At 42.3% G+C, this 16,766-nt stretch overlaps 1 protein-coding gene across 7 annotated transcripts in view; it reads left to right on the forward strand.

Moving 5' to 3' along the window:
* palm3 (paralemmin 3) overlaps positions 1 to 16,213 on the forward strand; it is a 29,945-nt gene extending 13,732 nt beyond the window's left edge. For 2 of the 7 annotated variants that reach the window (XM_071503290.1, XM_071503287.1), the window contains exons 2-8: positions 3,003 to 3,055; positions 4,208 to 4,288; positions 8,303 to 8,430; positions 9,097 to 9,163; positions 10,299 to 10,332; positions 10,960 to 11,013; positions 11,863 to 16,213. In XM_071503290.1, coding sequence (XP_071359391.1) covers positions 3,011 to 3,055; positions 4,208 to 4,288; positions 8,303 to 8,430; positions 9,097 to 9,163; positions 10,299 to 10,332; positions 10,960 to 11,013; positions 11,863 to 12,914 — 1,461 coding nt within the window. In that variant the 5' untranslated portion in view covers positions 3,003 to 3,010 and the 3' untranslated portion in view covers positions 12,915 to 16,213. Of the gene's footprint in view, positions 1 to 3,002; positions 3,056 to 4,207; positions 4,289 to 6,964; positions 7,825 to 8,302; positions 8,431 to 9,096; positions 9,164 to 10,241; positions 10,333 to 10,959; positions 11,014 to 11,862 lie in introns of those variants that run through there. The other 5 variants (XM_071503289.1, XM_071503285.1, XM_071503288.1 and 2 more) reach the window with 4 other exon arrangements.
* The last annotated feature ends 553 nt before the right edge of the window (positions 16,214 to 16,766 follow it).

Below are 16,766 nucleotides of genomic sequence, written 5' to 3' on the forward strand. Positions count from 1 at the left end.
TGGGTTTTAAAGTGTTTGTCATATAAAGCAAGCAGATTACAGATTTTTTGGGGGGTTTTTTTCTGTTTTTGATATGTTCTGGCATTTTACAGACGAAACGAGAGGTATGATAATGAAGAGAATAATCTGTCGATTAGTCATAACAGAAATATTTGTTGCAGCCCTGAAATGATAACACGACTGAAAATTCTTAACTCTACACAGTTTCCTGCAGCACAAAGTGACGTCTTGTTGCTTGTGACCAACAGTCCAACACCCAAAGACTTCAGCTCAGTGTGACGTGAAGAATAAAGTAGCAAATTGTGACATTTAGAGGTGTAATTAATAAAGTGATGGCTGAATTCCATTTAGCTGCCTCAGGTTCAGGCTCCTGGTGTTGTGCCTGTTCACTGTCACACTTGTGTGATAAGTGTGAGTTGGGTATGGGGATGGAGAGAGACTGGGAGTCTTGGTGTGTGGGAAGTCATACCACTGAGGTCAGGCAGCCTACGGCTTGTTCAGCTAGCGAGCGTTTATGCAGAACTCATCCGAAACCAAAAAACTGCCTCCCAGCACTGACCTCAGGTCACCTGAGAATGACCATGGTATTATGGGAAACAGAGCAGATTTAATCTGTAGTTTCTCTGTTTTCCGGTTCTTGAACAATCTTTTTTGTTTGGCCCAGACAAGATTTTTTTCTTATTTCTTTGTCATAGTTCGTTCCATTTTGTGGATCTCAATCCTAAAGCAGATACCCCCCCCCCTCCCAACATACACACGTCCCTCATCTCTGCAGCTCTCTCTCAGCCATCTTGACTTTCTTAACTTTTTGACTTTGTCAGCCTTCCCTTCTCTACCCTCCTGTATTATGTCTAATTATCGGAGTCAGTGTGTGTCTACGGGGAGCTCCTCAATACCTCCTCATCAAAGCCTCTGTTTGTGTTTGCTTGTTTATCTCTGGCTGCTATTCTAGGCGCTCTCCTGGAGCCCTGATGAGACACAAGCCTCCACTCCCTACGGAGGCTTATACTGTAAGCTGTCACTGCACCTCCAGTCATTCAAAACACTGCCAAAATGAGAATCTGTGTCTTTCTGCCTCTGCTGCTCTTGCAGGGTGCATTGTCTCCTGTCTTTCAATCTCTATATATTGTGAATATACATTCAGTCATGCCACCTCAGCTCTTCAGAGAACTACAGATTAACGACAGGCACGCCAGAGGTTGTTTCCCCCTCCCCTCTTCTTGTTTCAACTTCCTGTTTTCCCCTACGTACACAGTACACCTACATTTTCAGATTCTTTTATGTGGGCCCGTCTCCCCTGTGACCCCCACCCCACACCTGGAGGGTGCCAAAGGAAATCTTCTGGTGCTGGTAGGGAGCGGTTTCTCACCATGATAACTAACACCCCCTGAAGCTGATCTCCTACATCGGAGGAGCAGCAACAGCGTCAGCTCTACTGAGTTGCCTTCTGGGGAATAATGAGAAACTGCATTTTTAGAGTTTGTGAGCATTGGATGGGGGGGGGGGGGGGGGTCTCAGAACTCAGCTGGTCGATGAGGTTCTGCAGGTTGTGCAGCTGGAAAGTGTTTTGCGTGTGTGTGTGTGTGTGTGCATGCACTGGTGAGCACGTATTTTGTGCTTCAAAGCTCTGTGATGGCGATTAGCGACACTAGTTATGACAGACTGGCATTTGTTACAGAAATAGGGCTCTGAATTACTCAGATCCCCCCAGTGTGAGATCTCGATGCTGTGATGGCTGAATGTGTTTTTTGGTGTAGGACACAACTCTTCACACAGCACAAGGGATTGTCAGCAACTGGAGGATTATCGCTGTCATTGCATAAAAATTAGGACTGACACGCACCAAAAAAAAAGAAAAAATCATCATCAAATTTTTTTTTTTTTTTTTTACAGACATTGTGATTGTGATTTGAGTCATGATTCACTGTGAAGGGTAATTTTCAGATGAAATTTTCACTGAAATAAATATAAAAATGATGATGTGGTTTTTCTGGGGTCTCTACCAAACCTGCACGTTTGCTTGTATCTGGAGAACATGATCTGTGGGGCGGGGGAATCTCTGTAACACACAGTTCTTCATTTATATTCACATGTTGTGACACATTTTACTTTAAACTCTGAAAACCTGCAGCTGGTGTAGTTCAGATGTTGCCATACTGTGATTTCAATAGTATTTAGATTAATTGTTCAGCCCCAGTAAAAACCTCCAATTTCTAGTAACAAAGCTTTTAATATAATTATTTTCATCATATGAAGCTTTTAATGAAACCCACCCAGTGCAGAATAACATGGGCTTTCTTTTCTTTTTTTTTCTTTTTTTTAAAGAGGTTTTCCTCTAAAAGCAAAGTTATGGCTTGTGATTGCAGGAACTCATTAATGACTGAGTTGCTGTGAGCTGGTTGCTATGTACGTCTCTAGTCTATGCTCTCTCATGTACCTCTGAGTTTTGGGGAGCTCAAATATTGTCCCATTTAGTGTCAGCTGCAGGGGAAAACAAATATTGCCTATGCTCATTTCCTTTGAGGTTCCTGAGGCTGTGTCATGACACAAACACAAGGCTTAATGGGGTGTGGGAGTGTGTGAAGGTGGGGAGCATTATGGGTCATGACGGCTCTGCAGACGAAGGTGTGTACTATCATATACTTGTCCAATTACATGCTTCACAAATAGCAATGGCTGAAATCCTGCCTCTGATCTTGTGTTGCCACCCATCAGCTGCCTCTGTATCCTCTGATGTAGCAAGGGTGGGACTGAAGGAGTTTAGAGACTAACACAGAAATGCTGTTTGAGTCTCTTCTTCAAACGCTCTTTAGACCAGAGACAAGTTTTACATTTGCAAAGAGCAGCAAAAGAACTAGAAAAAGAAAAGAGTAAATAGGGTTTCAAGAGATTCATCTGAAATCATGGGCTCATTTTATTCTGAACACAGTAAACTCTTGACTTGTCTCACATTTGTTTAACCTCTGATCTCTAACCTTTAACCCTGTCTGTTTGTGTCACAGGTGTCAGGATGGATGAGGCGGAGAAATACAAACAGCGACTGGAGGCCATTGCTGTGAGTCCTTTATCTGTTTATAGATGAATCATCCCCTGATTAATGTGTTGCGCTCTGAGGCACCGCCACCATCAGCGCGGTGGCAGGGTTGAACTGATCACATCTACACTGACAGTAAAAGCAGAGAGAGTTTGGGTTGTTCACGGTCAGCAGCCGCCCACTGAATGTGGAAGTTATTCAGTCTCAAAGCTTTTGCTCTGAAACTGGTTGTGATTCAGGCTCTGGGGAAAAAACAACATTAATGTGCTGTTTGTGTCAGAAATCCACAGTCTGAATGTAAAAGTGCTGTGTTTAGTCGGTAATTAACCACAGCAGGAGTTACTTACTGACTCATGATTTAAAGCATCAAATTCCACAAGTCGTTGCTTTGTAATCAGAAGAAATTCATCATTGAAAACAAAAACAGAAACAGTCAGGAAACATGGCACCGAGCTCACAGAGCGACTGTTCCCCACTGCTGGGTTTTCTGATCGATCCTTTGATGACAAGCTGCTCAACATATAACAGTGATTTATGAAAGTCAAATTATTTTTCCCTCTACTGGAGCAGCTGATCGTACACCACAGTACAGTCTCCTGGACACTTAAAAAGTGAGATTCTTCACATAGATCAGAACAGGTTTGCACCACAGTGATGACGACTCGTCTACTTCCGCCTACAGCCCAGACGTGTCTGTCTAGAGAAAGAGAGGGTAAAGGGACTAAGCTGTGCTCTCTGAGCTGTCTGTAGCTCCTGAATAATTTATTGACTGTGCAGTGTGGTGAGCAAGGGTGTCCCTCATCCCACGAAACCAACACCAGTTTGCCATGGAGACAGCTGCTCTGAGCATTATGGGATATAGAGTATACCTGATGTCCATGGTGACAGTGTCCTTGTGACAGATGGTTGACCAGGTGTCCCCTCTTCACTCTTTCCCAGTGATATTTTTGCCACAGCCGTCTCCTCCCTGTCTTTGTTTCTGTTGACTCATCTACATCAGCTTGTTATGTGTCTAACAGCTGATCTGAGTGTCTCAGCCCATTTTTCTCTTTACTTGAATAAAGCATAAAGACTCCACTTGCTCTCACTTCTCTCTACCAAACTCTCAGGATGTCTACATTCATTCTCGATCTTTGCAATTTCCCTCCTTCCCTCCCACTTCTCTTCTTGCAGGAGAAGCGCCGGCAGCAGGATGAGGAGGACAGAGCCAGGAGAGAGATGGAGGATGAGAAGCTCAGACTACAGCAGCTGAAGGTGTGATGCACACACTCAGGATGATCTAACCCGTCTCCTTCATCCACACACACACTAACACACACGCAGCCTTAATTTCACTCAGCTAAAATCCTCTGCAGACTCATTCCAGCTTGTTAGCAAGCAATTTATTTCCTTTTCACACACAGACACACAGACACAGATGAACTGCACAACCTTCCACACTTCCTGGTTCTGTCAGTCCCTCGTAAGGTTAGAGGCAAGCCTTCCTTTGCTGAAATCAGTTTTTATGTGAATGTTTACACACTCTGCAAGTCACAGAGCTGCTCTATTGTTTCCACACCATTTCCAGACTGGCGTTCCCACTTCCTACTCCACTGTGTTACGCTGCCCAGGGGCACATTCCTCAAATCGTGTGAAATCTGTGCAGCATGTGTTTGTGTGCACGCAGGTATGCATGTGTGTACTGGTGCGGTCATGCAGGAGAGTGTTTTGCATATGCTCACCATATTTGTGTGTACATGTGAGTTAGTGCACAACACTTCATAAATGCTATGTATTAGATCAGAATTCAAGTTGCAACAGGCTTCAAAGATTAATTTAAAACTATTATCCCGACCCTCTCTCTCTCACAGGAGGTGATATCATCACAGCTTTTAGTACATTCATTAGCTTTGACATTGACTTCAGCCCCTGGGTAGATGTAAGGATGTGATAGGAGAGAGCAGCAGCTTATACAAAGCTCCTGACCTGCAGTAAAGTTTGGAGAGGGAGGGCTGTGTCCGGCTAGCCGAAGGCACAGGGAGGGGAACAGAGAAGGGCTTGTTCTGTGCTGCATGAGAAAAAACAGAGATGGTTCTGTGACGTTTATATATTTAAGTTGGTAGCTACTGGCTAACAGTTACCAGATTTTGGAAACATGGGGGCAAAGGCTGGAGGGGAGTATGGGTTTTTAGATTATTTCACCTCAGTAGTTGTGTTGTAGTGAGAAACTTGCAAACACCACCTGCATTTACACAGCAGGAGAAAGTGTAGCTGCTGTGAGTGTTTTGTATCAGTGCTGAACAATTAATCGAAATTTGATCAAAATCACAATGTGGCCAAATCACAGGAGGGAAGCTTCGGTACAAACATCAAACCACATCACCATCGTTTAGATATGTTTCAGTATCTGTCAAAATAATTGCAATATTTGAAGATTTATACATTTCCACATAATTATATAAAGAAATGATAGATTAGATAGGGAGAGCTACAGACCAGCGTTCACAGAGCTGGCAGGAGTTCACTGTCTGGCTCAAGGGCACTTTAGCGGCACACATGCTTTCTGAAACAAGCATTTGAACCGAGGTCAACTGTTTGCAACTGAGCTGTCAGACTAAGTCACAGGCAGCCACTGTTATTCGTCCTGACGCACAGGAGAACACAGCTGGTTTATTACATACGTTTATTTATTCCGTTCTTTTTTGACCTCCTATTCTGTGTCAATGATTAACAGCTGAAAACATTACAGTTTCTCCAGAACTAGAAAAGAGAGGATCTAAGTTTTTTATAATGGAATTTGTTTGTATATGAAGTAGTTCTGCAATAAATTGTGATGGAAATACATTTGTGAAGAGAGTGAACTGCAGACTTGGTTTGATGACGATGGCAGTGAAACCACTATCATCATAATTTTCATGTGACTTTGCTCATCAGGGTTCTCTGTCTGATTCTGCACTAGTACGTTACCAAGTTTGTTTGGCGACTTCAGTCAACATTGAAAGTAATAACTTTCCAACTGTTTCCTTGGATTTTGCATATGTGTTTGCATAAAATGGATTTCACAATGTCCTTTGAAAAGATTTATTATACGGAACACACTGTGCTTATTTGTCCAGAACTCATCAGTCTATAAGTAAATAACAAAAAACTGCATTTTTGAAAAGGTCATTTTTCCACGTGCAAACACATTCAAAGAGCCTTGAATGCAACATAAGGCAGAGAACAACGAAGCTGTAAAAAGCTGGATGTGTGTAAATCAGTATTAGTCTTCAAGGAATCTTGTCTTGTTGTGTGTCTGGTAACAGTCTCTGTAGAAGATGATGTTCAGAGAGAAGTCAGCTCTACAAACTGTACAAAGAGAATTGTAGTCTTGCTTTTGTAAAACCTGGAAGAACTTGGTTTGGTGTTCTGTCAGGAGGGACTGGCCTCGGGCAGCTTTTGTTCATTTGGTCGTGTCTATTTCCTGGAGAGAGGTGTAGCAATAATAAGATAATAGGAACAGAAACAGCCCACACATGCTGTAAATTCATGCCAACACTCTCTCTGTTGCCTAGCTGGGATAAAGACTCCTGACATGGGCTCACCAGTGTTTCTCTCAGTGTTTCTGTCACCTGCACCTCCCTCAAATAACCACATTTCATTTGAGCTTCCCCGTCTCAGTTTCTCTCTCTGTCCATGTCTCTTTCAATACATTTTACTTCTTCTCTCTCTTCAGTCCTCACTGATTTGCTTTGGCTGTTTCCATAATCACCCAGCTTGGTCACTTGTACTGATCTCTGCATAAACAGCTTGTAGTTTCCTCTGTGTGAGCAGTACACTGAGATTTCAACACTTTTGAGCCACCATCATTTTACATTGTAACTGATAAATATAGTGTTGCATGAGTTTCATGTTTGCATTACAGCTTAAAAACAATCCCACAATGCAGTGTGGGCAAAGGCTTAAGGCACTAAAAGTAAAGTGAGGATGCCTCAAAAAATAATGCTATGAATAGTTTTTATTTATCAATTAACTTTATACAAATTGCAGTAAACAGAAAAAAAGCCTAAATCAAATCAGTATTTGCTGTGACCACTCTTTGCTTTTAAAACAACTCCAGTTGTCCTAGATAAACCTCTTTTCAAGGTTAGCAGGTAGAATGACTCCATGATGTTAAGATCAGGACTCTGTTGCACCATCTGTTGCAGGACTCCTTGTTGTTCTTGTCCTTGAAGATTTTTATTTATGACCCTGGCTGTGGGACCATCAGCCCCCAGATGATTTAGATCTAACGTGTAAAACATTTTGCACAGTTCTGTACCTGCTCACAGCTATAGGGACATTTTGATTTCAGCTTTGGTTTAACTGGAAATTGTATTTTAAAGTTGTAGTTTAATTGAAACAGTAAAGTATGTTGATTTGCTTTGTAGACTACTAAATGTAAAAACAGTATTATACGGATTAGTACATAGCACATACTGCATATATATGGTACAAACTTTGAACACAGTGGAATTGCCCATTATATGGATACTTGTGTTTTCATTTTATGGTGAGCAGTATAGTGGATGTGGTGAAAGCTCTGGGCTGCACAGCAGAGGTGATTTCAGACTCCGCCACCAGCTGTTAGCGGGGGGAACATTCTGTTGCCAGTAGCAACCAGCATCAGCAACAGATCCGTGCTAGTGGGGGTCAAACTGAGATTGTTAGCTTCATCTACCAATTTGTGACCAAATAAATACTGACAGGCATCCTGTACCTGCTCATAAAATACTCCTCTTGGACCACTATCTGTAGGCACTCCATGAAATTACAGCTCTTTTGCTTCAGGTGTAAGTACTTTTAGATGTTAAGCGAGTTTGTCTGATCAGCTGAGTGCTAACCGAGCTAGCCATACCTACTAGCTATTTGCTGTCCTTTGCCATTTCACACATATTTAGTGTTTCTGGCATTTTGAAGGCGTATTGAAATAATTTGACAGGTAGATGTTTATTACTAATTGAGTGTTACAATACCTGATTGGTCAGATTTTTATTTTTTCTGATTTGTTACTAGAGTCTGAGTCTGAGTCAGTAGGCTGACATTACAGATGACAGATACTGTATGTGTGTATATGTCAGCTGATGAGTAAGTAGAAGTTGTAGTAAGGCTAAATAGATGTAATTTCCTACCAGGGTCAGCTTTGTGGAGTTTGTGTGTAAGTTTGTATGTTTGTAACTTTATATCATCAGATGGTGTATATCATCGTAATCATATTACCGCCATACAGCGCTAATGAGATCTCACTCCTGCGCCCTCTCTCTCCCTCAGAGGAAGTCACTGAGGGACCAGTGGTTAATGGAAGGAGCTCCCTTGTCCCCAGCCTCCCCGGACGCCCAGAACCCTCGCTCCCTTCCGTGGGGCTCCCAGGCCCAGGAGACGGAAAAGCACAGAGACAAGTACAGCCACAGTGTGTGAGGTCGTGTGTATGTGTGCGAGTGCTAGTGAGAGCTAAAGGACTGTGGGACAGTTTGTGACTGGCTGAAACAGTTAGCAAAGCAGGCAGAGCACGAAACAACTGACACATTTTTGTTAAATTTGTGTCGTTGAAATTTTGTGTATAATTGACAGTTGCAGCAAAGCCTGTTTCTATTTTTGTTTTCTTGTCATTTTTGCTGTTGCACATTATGTATGTTTTGGCAAAGTAGAGTTTTAATTCTGTCAGTCCTGAAGTCAGAGGCAGCGAGTGAGAGGGCGATCCACCCTGCACACTCGCCAGACAGGATTACACTTTCCTTTATTGCACTGGACAATGTTGTCAAGTCCCTGAAGACTACACTCCCAGATCCCGATCTTATTATTGGTCCACAGGTGCACAGCTCTGCCTCGCTTTCCAGCAGGACCCCTCATGCTCACTGTGCATGGCCTCCTGGGAAACTTGAACATACTGTTTTAGAAAAATCAATTGCCTACAGAAGTGTAATCATAAAACAAGGCTATAATCATATTTAAGCATCAAATTTACACTTTTAAAGGTATCGTAAACTAAAAGTGTGTTGTTAATACAGATGTGTTGATGTGTTTGGTTTGTGACGTGTGTGTCTACACAACTGTGTCCATCTCAGGCTGCAGTCAGAGAGTCAGTGGTTGGCAGAGGAGAAAGACAAGGAACAGATGGAGGATGGCCAAGCAGTGAGGAACTTTTGCACACACACACACACATACTCACCCACTCACTCTGTGGACACAAAGGGGGCTGGAATATGTGTTAAACAAGCTTGCTCCATCATCTGCCATTAGCCAGTCAATTTCCCACAACTTCTGTCTGTGGCTTTTTGCCATGAATAATGCATTTCTTCTCTTAATGTACCTTTGATGTAGCACCTCTTGTTCAAAAGCAGGAACTGTATGAATGTAAGCAGCCCTGTTACATAAACAATTCAGCACTTGATCCGCGCTGGAATTATTGTTTTACCTCAAGCCAAGCACAAGTATGTTTTCCTTACCTCGCTGAAGGTCTTTATAATGAAACAAAAGAGTTTTCCCTCCCGTTCTGCTCTGTGCTCCTGGGTCTTTTTTCAAAGTTATCATATATTCATCTTAACCTTGGCTTTTGGAGTTCAGCTAAAATCAACTGAAGGCATAAACATATCATATTTAATAGCTATTACAGTCGATTAGCCATGCGGGCTGTGATGGAGGAGACTTTGAATGTGTGATCTCATCCCATGTATGAAAACACAGCCCTGCCGGCAGATCTGTGGTTTAGTGAGGAGACTGAAAGTGAGTGAGGGCTAATATCTGGTGAATCAAACAGCACATGATGATTTTTTTTAAATCACTTTTCTTAGTAATGCTCTGTGATGAAGGAGTGTGATGATATGTGCATGTATGCATTCAACTATGATAACTGCTCAAACACCCACTTACTGTACATAACATTTATCAGTGTAGCTCTGATGCAGTTAAGTACGTTCTACATCAAACTGAGTTGGTATGGGGGTCAACTTAGGTCAGGCTTTCCAGCTCAATCACTCCCCCTTGTGACCAGGCCAAACGTATTGACCCTGTCTCAGCTAGAACCATCATCATCATTCATCTGAGAGTCCAGAGTGGACACATTCAATAGCTCAGTACAGTCTGTGTTTGTCTGGGCTGTTTGGTTGTAATTTTATTCTGGATTGTATCTGTTCCCCCAAATCTCGTGTGATGTTCCATTATTTTCACTTCATATGTTAACTTCTGTTTTTACATTCCCTCAAAAATGCACCAGAGGTTCAGGCAGCACAACACAAACAGTCATCCCTCTCCTTTCCCCTTCACCCAGCAGGAGGCAGTGAAAGTGGCAGAGGCTGGAGCAGGTAAGTGGAATCACATAAACCTTGTGGGACAGATGATTGAAAAAAACTGCTCATGGAAATGTATTTTCCACAGCTTTTTACCAGAGAAGGTGATAAATTGATGCAAATGTCACACTGTAGAAGTTAGCTGTGAGTTAACATGAGTATTTTCAGGAAATTCGAGAAGCTCAAACATCCACAGTGTGTAATGTTGGGCAGAGCAAAGCACTGCTGCCATCCAGTCTACTCACATTGTATTCTGTCCAAGACATTTCAACCTTCTAACACTGTATCATGTTAAAAATACCACGTGCAGACACTCTGCTTTTCTGGCTGCCACCACCTGTTGGCCAACAGCTGCCCTTCTGATGCTACTCTTACTTAGTTACATCAGTACATATTGATTAGATATCATTTCTTCAAGCTTGGGATTGACACTCTGTAGAAAAAAAGGATTTAGGATTTTGTTGATGGATACTAAGATGCACAAGTGTGTTGATTAAGCTGTGTTGTCTTCAGTGTGGATGCATGATAGTATATGTCATGCAACAGTTCATGATTTCCTCTTAAAACGATGCATACCTGCTGTTACTGAGAATCAGTGTTATCTGCAAATGTCGCAGTAAATGCAAATTGTTTCTTCCTCAGAAATGGTCCAAGATGTTGTTGTGCACAACGGAGAAAATAATGCTCTGGCCTCAGGTGTGTATGGAGCTAAATCATGTCATAAAACACACACCAACACACATTTTCAATGTCAACATCTTATTTCCTCCACAGTCTTCCTGTAGTTAATTCTTAGTAATAACCATCTTACACCACACCCATAAAAACCATGGAACCCCTATAGATTTATTCTTCTGTATGCATTGTATGTACTGATCTTATACAATTTGCATGAGAAAGGAAGGGGTGGTAAGGGCATACCTATACTTCACAAAAAGTTCATACATGCTGTGATGAATATTTACGCATGTTGAATAAGGTTTTGCATATATTTATTTATATTTATGCTAATAGCCACTCAAGTGCACAACTTGCATTTTTCGAGGGCAGCAGGTACATGTCAGTGCAGATGCTGCTCAGGATGTTCAAGTAGGAAGGCAGGTTCTGAAAATGAAATGAGCCATCCATTCGAGTTGAAGTCATCCAGGGTATCATATCATCTTTCATGTCCAGACTGCAGAATCTGAAGTAATTGTAATTGTAAAAGTAATTTTACATGTAATTCATTAAGATTGATAGATGGCAGAAGCTTTTGTTAACTTTTTGTTAACAGCATTACAACACATACATTAGCTGTATTGAGCGCTCACATACTGGTGGCAAAGCTACTTCTGATTGCAATCAAGTAAAGGTACTTGTGCAGTAACCCCAATGAAAGCTGAGAATCAGTGTTCATGGAAGTTTAAATTAAATTTAATGCAAATTCACTCCACGTCATTTAAATGTATGAATATCTGTCTATTCTAATAAATGCTAATACACAGATATTTCCCCCTCGTACTGAGAAATATTTATTACTATTATGTTTTGGTTTTTTTTCTTCAGAAACGATTGAAGATGAAGTAAAGACAAACAAAAGTCCACAAATGGATGAAACTGCAGTTATTGTAACCAATGGTGGAGGAGACTTAGGAGCCAATCACGAGGCTTCAGAGCTGAATATTCAGTCCAACACCAACGGGCCCGTCTGTGCTACTGAGGATGTTGTTAGCATGAAGTTGGAACCTGGGTTGAGCCTCGGTGTTTCTGAGGCAGAGCCTGGTCACGTTCTGGATGTTGACACTAAGAAGGAGGAGGAGGAAGGAGGAAGTCTGGTGATAAGAGCAGAATGTGTGATCATCACAGATGAAGGGGATGATGTACCTGAGGATCTTACACCCCAGGATGATCAGCAGGAGACCATGCAGTCAGCAGAAACCCCTCTGCCAAGTCAAGAAGCAGGCGAAGAGGGAGGTCAGGCTGAGGAGGAGGAGGAGGAGGAGGAGGAGGAGGAGGAGGAGGAGGAGGAGGTGATAATAACAGAAGCAGCTCCAGAAACTTGCACACAACCAGAGAAGAGTGAAGCAACTGAATCCACTGTGGAGCCACAAGCAGCAACTGGAGATGGAGACATGGAGGGTGACGTAAAGACAAATGGAAATGGAGATGGAGAGACCAAATCTGAAGGACAGGACAAACAATCAGAAGATCTGACCTCTGTGCAGCTGCAGTCCCCAGCCACTGCTCTAGAGGGCACTACAGTGGCCTCACTGCCAGTCTACTCTGAGGCGCAACCCTCCACTCTGGCCCCCAAGGCTGAGGGGGAGGCTGCAACGTCACCAGAGGGAGCTGAGACAGCATTAACAGCCCAGGATCCTGCCACTATGTCTGGCCAGTTTCAGGAGGTGCCCCTGGCTGATTCCCAGGAGAACCAGAGGACAGAGGCAGGGCCGGGGGAGCAGGAACCCCTTCTGTCACTGGCCAAAGCCCCCAACACTCAAGCAGAGCCAGCAGCAGCAGCTTACAGCCCAGCCAACACAGAGACACACAACCCAACCAGGGATAATGGAGGAGGGGGCTCTCATCCATCCAAGTGCAAGTGCTGCTCTGTCATGTAAATGCCCTCTCTGTGCTTTCATGTCCTCTCTCCCTCTTCAGCATGCCTGTGTCCCTCAGTCTCTCTCTCTGCTGTTCACCACACACTCTTTCCTCCATCTCTTTGTTTTATGCATCCATCCGTTTTTGCATCAGCGTTTCCACAAGCTGTTTCCCTTCCCTCCACTACCCTCTGACTGCGTTTCACACATTGGTCTAAGAGGAAGTCCTCTCTCTCCAACATGAACAGAGGCCTGGACTTGTCAGTGTGTAGCTGCCTTGAGGAGTTTGCTACCCTGGACTACACTTTTAAATTCTCTTCTCACAGCGTTTGAGTTTGATATAATCTTCTTGGTTGGCAGATGAGCCAGTCAAAATACATAGGATTATAAAACCCCAGATTTAGATGCAGTTAAGAAAAAATGTATTCTTTTAAACTGTTGTATCTACATGTGTAATTCATCTGGAGAGGCTCAGAGAAGATATTGTTCTAATTTATGGCTTTAAATCTGAATTCTTTGATTGATTGTGATCTTGTATTAGATATATTTTAATCCAAGTACAGAGCCTGAATATTTTTATTCACTTTGCGATACAGGTTCTACCAGACTGACAGTAAGAAATGGGCAAGTTTATAAGCAACAGTGTGCAACACTGAATATTTTGTGATTTTAAAATACCTGAAAGTATGATTTTTTTATTTTTACTATAAGCTTTTGAATATGGTGTCCAGAGCTGCCATGGCTCCGTGCATGGATGTATATACTGTATACAGAGAGCATGTGGAAATGAGAGTGTCTGAGAGGTCGGTTTTGAATTGATTGATAGTTTAACAGTTTAGTTGATGGTTTAATGATTAAACGGACATTTGTCATACAATGCTGCACTGGATGTTCATCTGGCATTTCTGTTCCTTTTTCTGTTTGTCCCAAAACCACAACATTGCTTCATGCAAAAGAAACACACAAGATAATATTTAACCATTTGTTTCTCAGTGCTATTTGTGTCTTAGTCCAGGACAGACTTTCTTAGTCTCCAGCTTAAAATTTCAATTCAGTTTTTTTTTTTATACAAATTGAATGGAATTCTACTTAGTGAATGTAAAGCTAATAGTCTCCAAACCTTCACTGTTTACCACATTAATGGGAAAGTTCTCAGCAGATTCAAGCTGAAGATCAAAGTTCTTCTTCTGCGTGTTAACTCTGCACAAACTGCTCAGAACAAGCTGTGTAAAGGCTTTTAAAAGTGAATCATGTGTATAAATTGCAGCAGTATTGTGCAGCCACTAAAGTAAAGATCTTTGCACATTTGCCTTTAATTGTGGTAAATTTTCCCCTGAGGTGAAGAACAAGGATCCATGAGAGATTGTGCAGACAGAGCAGGATCACAGAGACTGAACTTAGGAGAGCAGGTGGCTGGTGCTCCCTGCAACATGTCTGAAAAATCCTCCACTTATGCAAGTTTATGGAGCCTGTCAAAGCTGCCTGAGGTCACAGCAGTGTCTCTGCCACCTCTTTTGCTAGTTCCATGGCTAACAGCACAGTCCTCTCACCATCCCTGGGGAATAGGATGCAGCAGTGTGTCCTGTAACTGTGAAAATAAGTCCAACTGAGCTGAGAACTCCCCGGGGGGGTCATGTCCAACAACAATGGGATTTCAGAGAACAATCGCGTGTGAAGCCAGCGCCTCCCTAAAAGAGAGGAGGTGGATAGTCATCAAACTGCTCTTGTGAAAAGAAAATGATCAGATGCATCGTTGCATATTGCAGCGTGCTGTGCAGAGCCACCTCTCGGTTCATTCATCTGAAATTACCTACCCACCATCACCAACATGGCGCCAGGTGCACAGATCGTCTTCATACATTAGACAACTTGAACTCGATATCCAGGTCCTGTAGCTTTTGTCTCATGAGTGGGTTTTGAAAATCACTGTAATTTCAATGAAGCAGCAGAAATATTGTTAAAATTCTTCATTATACAATTACTAACGGACTGAGAACACAAGGTTTGGCTTTTAAAGTATTTGCAGATGATAAAGATGAAGACTTTTTTTTTAAAATCTGCATATCGGCTGAATATATTATTTCTGCTTCACGGGGAGATGCTGCCAGGAACAGTCATAAAGGTCATAATTATTCACCCTGAATCTATTTGATCAACCAAGCAGGGAAATACTAACTATGTCTATACTGACTATTAGTCAAACTTTTTATCTAAACTTTTCTAAAGTGTGTCTAATCACAAGCATAAAGCAGTGAATCTGAAGGAGCAGACTGTGTATTGTTGCGACAGTGATACTGGAGTTTTGACTGTTGGCAAACACCGGAGATAAACATTGGTTTAATTCCAAACTCCATGAATTATTCCACTGAAACCTTGAAACTTTGCTGTTAAAACATTGCAAAAGCAGTGTCACATATTGCGAAAACTGCAACTTTAAAATCAAATGAATGTGAAGTCAATACTGAGAACTCTGCTCTCTGTTGGACTCCTCTGATGAAACTATAAAACATGAAGAGTCTCCATACGGGCTCCACTTTCAGACAGACACTGCAGTGCGTCTGAGTCCAGATATACGGTCATATGGTTTCAACATACGGAGACATGTTTGCTGTGTGTGCCATCGCTCTCCTCTGCTTGGTGTCTGTGAGCCGCTCAGCTCCTCTGGCCTGCAAAGACTTGGTCCAGCCTTTGCACGTGGATCCCCTTAATTTGGAGGGAACGTGGGCTTTACTTGCAGGCAGTATAAAGCTCATTCAAGCTGGAAAGCCCATTGAAGTAAGTGACAGCGTGAGAGCCGATTTCTACAACTCATCATACACCCAAGCCAGTTTTTTCGATGGCATGTGCCACTATTTTTCCACAAACATCTCGATACAAGGCCACAGCTACAATGCTAAGCTTGGACCGGCAGCTCACTTCAATGGGACCTTCTATGAAACATCCTGCGTAGACTGTGTGGTGTTGAGCTTCAATGTGGAATCGCCAAATTATAAATCAATGGAGTTTTACCTCTTCAGCAAAAGGAGGGAGGTTGACCAGAAGGAGTTGGAGGAGTTCATCTCTCAAGTGGAGTGTCTGAACATGCCTAAACATTTTGTGATGGATCCTAAGAGGGAGCTCTGTCCGGACTGGGCCACGGCAGCAGCTCAGAGAGAGAAGAAGACAAATGATTAGACTGTGGTTCATATCTGCTCACAGTGTGAATGAAATCTGTGTTGATACAGAAACATGAGATGTTTTGAGTCTTGTCTTTTCTGCTGTTCCTGGTAATCAAGTTAACCCAATAAAATAACAATTCAAAAACCTGTGTGATCAGTAAAGAGCAGTCTGAGTTGTACTTTGTTAGCAACAACACACAACGGAAACACCAGCAGCACTCAGCAGCCTGTTATTCAAGTAACTTTAGCATGTTTGTTGTCTCTAAACCTGACCCCTGACCCCACCCGCTCCTTGAAGAGCGGGTGGGGGAAACATGACAGAGTGATGGGCATCAGTCGTCCTCTCAAGTATACGTTTGAAATGAATTATTGAAATACACTTGATTCAACCACCAGTCACCAAATGAAAGATTCTAAGAATAAAAAAAGATGAGAAAAATGAATTTAGAAACCCTGTAATGAAGTCAGTGAACATCAAATCATCAGTGTGTTCCAGTATTTAATCTGCTGTCCCATGAACAACCGAATTATTCCAGTAAAAACAAACAGACTTTCACAGAAGATCAAGGACGAGGTGTTTTTTTATTTTGGTTGTTTGTTTTGACTGTGACAATATGTGAGTAACCATGAACCCACATCGTCATCCTCACAGGCTGAAGATCACCAGAGCAGACAACAGGTAGCTCATCGCTTTAAATGTTCTGTCATTTCGTAA

This window comes from Trachinotus anak, unplaced genomic scaffold, assembly GCF_046630095.1.
Source record: "Trachinotus anak isolate AG129_WGS33_773 ecotype Australia unplaced genomic scaffold, CSIRO_AGI_Tana_v1 ptg000019l, whole genome shotgun sequence".
Taxonomy (NCBI): Eukaryota; Metazoa; Chordata; class Actinopteri; order Carangiformes; family Carangidae; genus Trachinotus; species Trachinotus anak.